The 9,921-nt window shown below is 53.8% G+C and overlaps 1 protein-coding gene across 10 annotated transcripts in view; it reads left to right on the plus strand.

Annotated features, from left to right (window-relative positions):
- Positions 1 to 9,593, plus strand: part of RGS3 (regulator of G protein signaling 3) — a 162,004-nt gene extending 152,411 nt beyond the window's left edge. For 9 of the 10 annotated variants that reach the window (XM_058445416.1, XM_032164923.2, XM_032164925.2 and 6 more), the window contains 5 exons: positions 3,127 to 3,191; positions 6,234 to 6,335; positions 6,722 to 6,783; positions 7,402 to 7,568; positions 8,633 to 9,593. In XM_058445416.1, the coding sequence (XP_058301399.1) occupies positions 3,127 to 3,191; positions 6,234 to 6,335; positions 6,722 to 6,783; positions 7,402 to 7,568; positions 8,633 to 8,818 (582 nt within the window). In that variant the 3' untranslated portion in view covers positions 8,819 to 9,593. Of the gene's footprint in view, positions 1 to 3,126; positions 3,192 to 5,933; positions 6,143 to 6,233; positions 6,336 to 6,721; positions 6,784 to 7,401; positions 7,569 to 8,632 lie in introns of those variants that run through there. The other variant, XM_032164934.2, reaches the window with a different exon arrangement.
- The last annotated feature ends 328 nt before the right edge of the window (positions 9,594 to 9,921 follow it).

A 9,921-nucleotide genomic window follows, 5' to 3' on the forward strand; every position in this document is an offset into this window, starting at 1 on the left:
GTCAGAGATCAGATGAGAGGACTCCAAAAATGCCTTCCAGCTCCAAGACGATAATACCTTCAAGCCTCCTATTTTTAAAAAGCCTAAAGAATTATTTCAGATGTGTAAACAAGTATAGAGTTTAAATCCACTGTTTCCACGTGGTTCCATGGGGCCTGCCAGGCTGGGCTGGATCAGAGAGGGCAGCCATGGATGGCCAGGGAGCCCCAGAAGTCCGACCAGGACCAATAGGGGAAACCAGCTGAGCCCTGCCCACAGACGAGCCCTCAGTCACTAGTGGGCTCTGGACCCAGACCACAATTCTCTGCTACTTGTTAGTTCAGAGAGCCCAGGCCAGTTACCAAACTGCCCTGGGCATCGGTTTCCTCAGCTGCACACTGAGGGGAAATATCAGTAACTAGCTCTTGGAATCATTGCCAAGGTTAAATGAGATAAAGTATGTTAAAACACTTTGGCCCAGCGCCTGGCATGTAGTGTAGCAAAACCCATGCTAGCTAAGAGTACTTGCTCACCACTGTGTGTTGGGCGCTGTGCTGAGCACGTCCCCGTGTACTTACATAATCCTCACCACAGCCCTTTGAGGGAAGTCCGGTTATTACCTGCATTTTACAAATAAGGAAACTGAGGCACAGAGAGGGATGCAACTGAGCTAAGGTCAATGAGCTAATAAATGATTGAGCTAAGCTTCAAATCCAGGCAATTAAAAATCCACACTGTTAATTATTACTATAATTACAGTTATAATTACAGTAAGAATTATACTTATTGTTCCAAGAGGTGGTGAGCTCCTAGTCCCTGGAGGTGGCTGGATGAGGCTGGGCAGGGCCCAGGGGTTCTGCCTGGAGTGAAGGAAGGGCTGCATGGTCCTGGACTCACCTCCATCTGCTTTTCAGCCGGACAGGGTCACATAGTGAGACAGTGGGGAGAAGATGGAAAGGAGAATTCCTTTGGAGGGCCTTTGCAGGCTGGGCCCTAGGTAGGCCTTGCTGCAGCTGTGGGAGGGAGGAGTCTGGGGGGCCACACTGGCTGCCTCCGAGGTCAGAGGCCAAAGCCTCCCTGCAGCTGTGGTGAGTCCCTAGGGCTGGGAATCAGAACCCAGTTTTTTCACCTGAATTTCTCCTTGGCTTACAGGCTCTTCTTGGTGCTGGAGTTTCCCCAGCAGCCCAGGGGGCTGACTCCTAGGGCCAGAGCTGCCCAGCCCCTCTGTGAAGCTGCTGGGCTTGGGTCAGTCCCTGCTGAAGACACTCTCCTCCCCACAGTGGAAGGACGAGCCCATTTCCCAGCAGCACAGAGGCTGGGGATGGCGGCTGGGTGGGAGTGGTCCCTAGGCCCATTGTGTGGAGCCGATAAAGTACGGAAGCTGAGGTTAGAATGGGAGGAAGCCCAGGGCCCGAGGGCTCTTTCCCACGGGTGGGGGCCTTGGGCATGGCCTCGCCAGGCCAGCATGACTGCAGCCTGTATGTGCACTGAAGGGTGCCCTGAATGGTGACAGTGGTAACACTCACTGGGCAATGACCACTGGTTACTGAGGTTAGCGTGGGTGCCAGGACTGGGCCTTGGGGTCCAGAGTTTATCCTGGTGAACCTTCCATCAGCCCTGTGAAGTGGCTGTCACCATGCCTAAGCCATAGCTAAAAAAATGGAAGCCGAGAGGCTAGGAAACTTACCCAAAGTTGGTGAAAGCAGGATTTATATCCAGGTCTGGTTCCAAACCCTTGCTCTGAAATCACACACCATACTGTGTGTGCCCGTGTGCACATACACACATGTGTGTTTACAACTCTGGTGGGGCAGCATTCTCAGGAAGGAGGCAGCACTTCCCGAGTCTTTCACGGGAAACATTAAAATGTGTTCTGACCTTGCATTTTTGAGTAGCAGCATCCTCTGGTGGAGAAACACAGGCCTTGAATTGAGGCAGATTCCAGCTCTGTCACTTACATGCTGGGTCTCCTTGGGGAAGTGACTTAAATTCTCGGAGTCTCTATTTACTTTATAGGTTTATTGTGAGGTTTAATGAGATAGTATCTGAATTATGCCCCGTCCAGGGTCTGGCCTATAGTATGAGCTAAATGAAGGTATAATTCATCCATCCATCCATTCATCCACTCCTTCATCCATCCACCCACCCACCCATCCATCCACCCACCCACCCATCCATCCATTTACCCATGCATTCATATATCCATCCACTCATCCACTCTTCCATCCATCCACTCATGCATCCATCCATCCACTCATCCATCCATCCACCCATCCATCCATCCATCCACCCACCCACCCATATATTCATCCATCCATCCATCCACTCATCTATCCATCCACCTATCCACATATCCATCCATCCATCCATCCATCCGTCCGTCCGTCCGTCTGTCCGTCCATCCGTCCATGCAGGTGGGAGACTCACAAAAGCATCCCCCGGGGAAGGAATTGCACATGGAGATGAAGACCTTCTGTTGGTTGGAAGGCAGAGTTGAGGAGGTTGCTGAAGTAGGGGTCAGGCTGGAGAGATAACTGAAGGAGTTGTAACTGATATTAAGTGCAACTTTCTGCCCTGATCCTAAGATGGTAGATCCGGTCATATTATGGAGTTGGGACGTTATCCTGAGGGCACTAGGGAGCCATGGAAAGCTATAAGGCAAGAGAGGTGCGCTCAGGCCTGTGTAATGATTTATTCTATACACTGTTGACCATCTCAGGTCTCCTTTGAACTTCAGAATCCTGACTTAATCATTATGATCCTGATTTTAGAAATTAAGGAATAGAGGCTTAGAGAGGGGCAGGGATTGGCCTAGTGACACAGCAGAAGCCCTGCCCTCTCACCTGCTCACTGCCTGCAATGAAGCCTCTGCCATGAGTGCCAGCTGTCTGGCTTCTCCCCAGTGAGCTGGGGACCTGAATGTCCCAGGAGGAGATCCCTGTGGCCGGAGAGTCTGCCAGGCTGATTCCACTTCACGGCCAGGCTGTTCCCAGCAGTGGGGTTTCCCTCCCTCACCTGTGTGCTGGGGGTGGGGCTTTGGGGGTGGAACAGGCTGGTGGCAGGGACTGTTGGGTCTCTGAGCTTCTCTTTACTTAGGCAGGAGCTCCTGGGTGCCCAGACTGCATCGTGTCTGTCTTCTCTCCGCAGATGAGTGGGGCTGACACCGTTGGGGATGATGACGAAGCCTCTCGGAAGAGAAAGAGCAAAAACCTGTACGTTGGGAAGATCCCTGGCTTCTGCGCTCCTCTTCCTCCCTTGCCCCAGGGCTTGTCTGTCCTCTAGGGGTCCAGGTCAGGAGAAGAGGTTGTGCCTGGTCCCGCCCACAACCCCAGACAGACACCAAGGAAAAAATGGATCTTGGAACTTTGCAGTGACCCCAAAGTGGGGTCACCTGGGTCCTGAGCATTCTCTCCAAGTGAGGCAAAGTGCTGATTCAGTACCCGGAAGCCACAGTGAACCAGAGGCAACCAGCCCGGCTGCCCTGGCTTTAGCCCAGCTTCTGAGCCAAGCAGGAACCAAGTGACTTCAACAACTCCTTTGCTCCCTCTGGGCCCAAGAGTGACCTGAGAAAGGGTGGAACTGACAGGCATGGGGCTCCTCTTTCTCTTCCTGAGCTCCTGAATGCTAATAGTCTCAGGCGTTGCCGGGAGGGGGCGCTGCTGGCCTAGCTGCTGAATCCCGCACTCCCCAAGCCCTTCTGACCACACTCAGGCCTTCTTATACTATGGGGTGTTTGTTAGAGGTGTCAATGAAAAAGATGTGTGTATGGGTTCTCAGGTCTCCTTCTACCCCCAGGCCTAAGGCCCCGGAGACTCGGGGGAGGTATAGGGAAGAGGCAGTGGGGTGCATGCACAGTGACCCCCGCAGAGGAAGCCCCTCCCCTCCAGGTCCTGTAGCATCCAGCACTAGGCAGGAATTGGGCTATGGGGAGGAGCCTCCTGCAACCCTCTTCCCTGGCCTTGACCTTGGGTGGGGTCCACTACCCTAGAAAGCCTTCCTTGCCCCAGCTGCCTTGACCTCTCCAGTTTTCTGCAGCAACTGTTGGCTTCTCTTACTCCACAGCCAATTGCACTTTCTTAGCAAGGTGAAATGCATAAACCAAAACAGTCCTTTGCACCATCCATCTTCACTTAACCTTTTGTAGGATGAGAGAGGATCCAGGGGGTGCCAGGACTGTTGAATGTGGCGCTGGAAGTGGGAGGTGTAGGGAAGCAGTGTGTGGCAGCAGAGGGCAGGCATTCCAGGTGCTGGAGCTGCCCTGTCTAGCCTCCTTTCAATGTAGGTGCTGCCTTTTGAATTGCCTGAAGCCCACACATTTTTTTTTTTTTTTTTTTGGAGACAGTCTCCTTCTGTCACCCAGGCTGGAGTGCGATCTTGGCTTGCTGCAACCTCCGCCTTCCAAGTTCAAGCAATTCTCGTGCCTCAGCCTCCCAGGTAGTTGCGATTACAGGTGTGTGCCATCACACCTAGCACATTTTTTTTTGTACTTTTAGTAGAGATGGGGGTTTTGCCATGTTGGCCAGGCTGTTCTCAAACTCCTGGCCTCAAGTGATCTTCCCGTCTCGGCCTCCCAAAGTGCTGGGATTACAGACATGAGCCACCACGCCTGGCCTCTGAAGCTCACACTCTTAAAAGCTTAGACGAAGAGTCTTAGAACATCTAGGGTAATAATAAGAATTACCATTAATGTTTATTATGCCAGGCACTGTTCTGTGCGTATTTCATATGTGATCTAATTTAATCTTTACCACTACTTTTATTTTACATTCCGTTCTTTCTTATTGACCCTACCCTTATTTTACACATGAATAAACTACTGTGCAAAGAGGCTAAGTTACATGGCAAGAAAGTGGTGGAGTTGGGACCTGGAGACCTGGCCTGCTGGCTTCTGTTTGACAGGAAATAGCTTGACAGAGAAAAAAGCTTGATAGGAAACTTGAGAGGTCAGGAAACTTGTCAAAGGGCACACAGCTGGTAACTACTGGAGCTGGGATTTGAACCCAAGACTAGCTCCAGAGCCTGGGCACAGCCTCCCCTGTAGGACTCTCCTTCATTAGACAGGGTGTCTAGGTCTTAGTGCCATTGTAAGCTTGAATAGCTTCAGAAGTATAAATGCTTCAAACTTACCAAACCCCCTTGAAAGTTTAATTATTTCAATTTCTTTTGCACGTCTTTAGTTTTGTGATTTTTGAATAATCAATTTTTCATTTTCATTTTTGGTTTCAGTCAGCGTTTTCTATCTTTGGGAGGATGGAGACCAAAACTTAAAGTGAAAAATTTATTATTCGAAAATCACAAAACTATGCACACAACATTCAATAATTAAACTTTAAAATGGTGTTTTTGTAAGTTTATAGGACTTGTACTTCTGAAGTTATTCAGGTTTAAAACGACTATGACGTTGGGGTCCTGGCTGTATATTCATGACTGGATGTCACCAAGGCAGGTGACTGAGGCTGAGAGGCTGGCTGGCAGGAGCCATTCTCTGGGAGGTGCCCTGTACAGGGGGTCTAGGGAAAAGGGGGGCGAACATGAGCAAGAGGCATTTAGCTCCTTTCTTGCCAGCAGTTTCACCCAGTGCTGAATTCTGCTGCCTCCTTGGGGACCGGCAAGGCTAAAAATGGTTCTTGGCTAAAAATAGCCAGTCCTGCCACCCTGGTGGGCAGTGCCTCCCCTGGCTCCCTCCTTCTCTCTCAGCAATTTGCTGACTTGTCCCCCACCCCCCACCACTGTCTCCCTGCTGCCATGGTAACGAGGAGGCCAGTCACAAATAGCTGGGACTGGCTTCCTGCCGGGACGGCCCCAGAGGCTGTACCTTGCAGACACATGCCCCTTTCACGGCTCCCTCTCAGGGTTGGCCAGAAGGAATTTTTTTTTCCTCTCCCCCTCCTGGTCCCTCCCATTTCCTGGCTCCTCCTGTCTGAGTCCCAGCCTCGGCTTGTGCCTGGGAGTCCAGTCATCAGGCCAGGATTCCAGAGAGCGTGTGTGGCTGCAGCCTGCACCGTTGCTGCCTGCTGCCCAGGACGCGGGGTGGGGGACAGGAGCCAGAGTGGTGCTTCCTGCAGACCAATCTGTGGCCCAAGGTGGGGGGCCCTACAGAGATGCTCCGAGGCATGTACCTCACTCGCAACGGGAACCTGCAGAGGCGACACACGATGAAGGAGTAGGTGCCCTCGACCCAGCTCTCCCAACTCTGGATTTGCAGGGGCGAGTGGGCCAGGCTGAGCAACCCTCTTTTCTGCTTCTGTCCCCAGAGCCAAGGACATGAAGAACAAGCTGGGGATCTTCAGACGGCGGAATGAGTCCCCTGGAGCCCCTCCCGCGGGCAAGGCAGACAAAATGATGAAGTCATTCAAGTAGGTCCTCCCTGGCACCCTGGGACCTTTGGGGACTCACTGGCTTCCTGGGGAGTAGGACTGAATGGTAGGGTTGAGGGGAAGGGGCTTGCCGGCTTGATCCGGCTCTGGGGAGACAGAGGCTCTCACAGACGGAGCTGGGCACCTGGCAAGCAGCTACCCTCACAGGGAGCAGCTGCCCTAGGGGGAAGGCTAGGTGGAGTGGAGATGGGGGCTGGAAGGGACCCTGGACCCGGGAAAGAGGGTGGGCCTCCTTCCTGGGCACCCCAGCTGGGCTCAGCTGCAGCCTGGGCCCAGGGCAGTAAACAAAGGCCGCCTGGCCCAGCCTCCCGCCAGGTTCCCAAGCCTCTCAGTGTCCTCACTGTGTTCCCTCCCTCACCCCTCAGGCCCACCTCAGAGGAAGCCCTCAAGTGGGGCGAGTCCTTGGAGAAGCTGCTGGTTCACAAATGTAAGTTGGGCCTGCCTGCCCCCTCCCTGTGCCCTCTCTGCCTCTCCCTTTCGCCCCCATCCAGACCCTGTGTAGCTGGTGCTAGAGAGGCCGCCTTCCCTCTCCCCGGCCCTCAGGGTGTCCTTGCTGTTGCAGAGAGGCTGAGCCCAAGCCGAGGCCCTTGGTCTGGCCTTGGAGCCAGCTTCTGCCAGCCCCTCCCTGTCCATGTGAGCTGGCACTGCCTGCCGGAGGCCCGTGGGACCTGTGTGCTCAGATCCATATTCCCAGAATAAGAATAAACATTTCTATGTACTGAGGGCTTTCACGGTGCCAAATGTGCCTGCCATCTCATGGGCAGGGTCCCACTGGCTCCTCCCAGGGCTCCGGGAGACAGAATTGATAGTCCCCATTTCACAGATGAAGACACTGAGGCATAGAGAGGGGGAGACCCGGCTGAGACCCTGAAAGAGGCAGTGGCAGGGCTGGGGCCACATCCCAGGGCTCCTGGCTGTCGGGGACGGGCATTGTACTCAGCTCCCAGCATGCCCATCTTCAAAGTCCTGTAGGGGTAAGCTGGGGCATCTTAAGGGCAGGAGAGGCTGACTTTGCCTCTTACCCCAGGATCTGTTCTCCTCACAGACGGGTTAGCAGTGTTCCAAGCCTTCCTTCGCACTGAGTTCAGCGAGGAGAATCTGGAGTTCTGGTTGGCTTGTGAGGACTTCAAGAAGGTCAAGTCACAGTCCAAGATGGCATCCAAGGCCAAGAAGATCTTTGCTGAATACATCGCGATCCAGGCATGCAAGGAGGTAGGACCTCAGGGCAGACCCTCAGCTCCTCCAATCCCCAGGGCCCAGTGGCCCTTCAGCTGCAAGGTGGCAGCCAGCAGCACAGGAAGGTGAGAGGCCAGAATGACTCCATGAGCCCAGGTACCCAGTGGGGAAGATGCAAGCTAGGATCAGGGGAAGAACAGAATCCCAGTTAGTAATAAAAATGGCCACCACCAAGGCACTGCTGCATGCCAGGCATGTGCTGAGCCCTTTATGTATGCGTTCTCATGTTTCATCCACACAACAACCTGTGAAACGAAGAGAGAGGCTGGGTACAGTGGCTCATACCTGTAATCCCAGCACTTTGGGAAGCTGAGGCAGGCGGATCACTTGAGGTCAGGAGTTCGAGACCAGCCTGGCCAACAGGGCGAAACCCCATCTCTACTAAAATTACAAAATTAGCCAGGTGTGGTGATGGACGCCTGTGGTCCCAGCTACTCAGGAGGCTGAGGCAGGAGAATTGCTTGAATCCGGGAGGCGGAGGTTGCAGTGAGCCGAGATCGCACCACTGCACTCCAGCCTGAGTGACAGAGCAAGACCCTTCTCGAAAAAAAAAAAAAAAGAAAAAGGAGACAGTCAGACAGTCTTAGAGAGACAAATCATAATTGCTCCCATCTATTGAGTGTCTACTGTGTGCCAAGCACTATGTGCAAAGCACATTATGTGGATGGTCTTTTCTTGGTTTTCATGCTTTGAGGAATGTACTATTATTCCTAGCTGGTAGATACGACAACTGAAGCTCACCACATTTAAGTGATTTGCTTAAAGTCACACACCCAGGTGTGGCATTGCTAGGATTTGAACCCAGGAAGCCTAACCCTCAGAGTGGTATTTTTAGTCTTATAAATGCTGCCAGCCCTACAGGAAATGACTGAGCCAGGACTTGAATCCTCTGGTCTGAGGGTCTCTACTTCAGATGAACCTTAAGATGTGGGGCAAAGGGGCTTGGAGGTGAGAGGCTGGATGGGTCCCTTCCAGGCACATGGGCCCTAGGGTCAGTCCCCAGCAGGCAGCCCTGACCATGTCCCCCTCTGCCTCCGCAGGTCAACCTGGACTCCTACACGCGGGAGCACACCAAGGACAACCTGCAGAGCGTCACGCGGGGCTGCTTCGACCTGGCACAGAAGCGCATCTTCGGGCTCATGGAAAAGGACTCGTACCCTCGCTTTCTCCGTTCTGACCTCTACCTGGACCTTATTAACCAGAAGAAGATGAGTCCCCCGCTTTAGGGGCTACTGGAGTCAAGCTCAGCGTTCACACCAGGCGGGCTGGGTCCCCTGCCCACCTGCCTCCCTCCCCCCTGTGACGGAGGGGGCAAGCAAGCCCCCAGAGGCTGTGTCTCTGGACAGACGGATAGACATACGGAAGCGAGGCCTGGACCAAGAGAGGCCCGGGCTGGAGGAGTAGAAGGATGGGCCCCGTGGGGTCCCCACTGCCCCGGTACGAGGGGGCCCAAGGACCCTGGCAGGTCAGGGGCCCCGGCTAAGCCAGATCTGGAGCTGCTGCTCCTTGCTGTGGAGACCGCGGAGGCTTCGCGTTGACCAAGTTCCTTGAAGAACTGGCTGATGGGGCAGGAGGTCCAGGCCTGGGCTCTCGGGCCCTCCTGGAGGACCATTGGAGCTCGCAGCTCAGACCCCCACTTTGAGTTTTATTTATTTAAATAGTAGTTGGATGCTTGGCACGTCGTCCTGTAATAGGAAACCCTTGCCTCATCAGTTTTCCTGATTTACAAGTGCAATATTTTAGCCAATGCCTTGTGAGAAGCTGTCATGCAAAGGTGGACACCATTCTCCAGCTTCAGGGGATGTGCTCATCCCATGCACCAGTGGCGGGCAGCTGGCCTTCTGGACTAAGGCAGCCTGGGGGGACACTGCAGTCTGGCTACACACAGAGATCTGGCACCCCCTGGGTGGGGTGTCCCTCGGGGGCTTTGGGAAAGCATGGCACCCTCAGACCACACAGTAGCCGAGTTCTGGAGCAAATAAAAGGCCTGTGTTATTTCTTGTTCTTGACCCTTTTTGTGTGTTCCTGGTCTCGAGCCTTCCCAGGGTGGCTGGGGCTGGGAGGGTTGGTCGCTGGGCTGTTGATTCAGCCACTGCTCTCTTGCCATCACCTGCCCCCATCCTGGAGCCAGATACACTGATACGCTGGTGAGGGCTGCTCTCCCACACCTTCCTCTGTGCCAGGCGCTGTGCCACTCATCCTAGTGGTCACTGCCTCTCCTCCCCAAGCCTGGGAGGTAGGGCTTATCCCCATTTTACAGATGAGGAGATGGAAGCACAGACAGGGAAGGTCACGTAGCCAGCAGGTGGCAAGGGTTCAGCCCAAGTCT

Source organism: Hylobates moloch, unplaced genomic scaffold (genome assembly GCF_009828535.3).
Source record: "Hylobates moloch isolate HMO894 unplaced genomic scaffold, HMol_V3 SCAFFOLD_10, whole genome shotgun sequence".
NCBI classification, from domain to species: Eukaryota; Metazoa; Chordata; class Mammalia; order Primates; family Hylobatidae; genus Hylobates; species Hylobates moloch.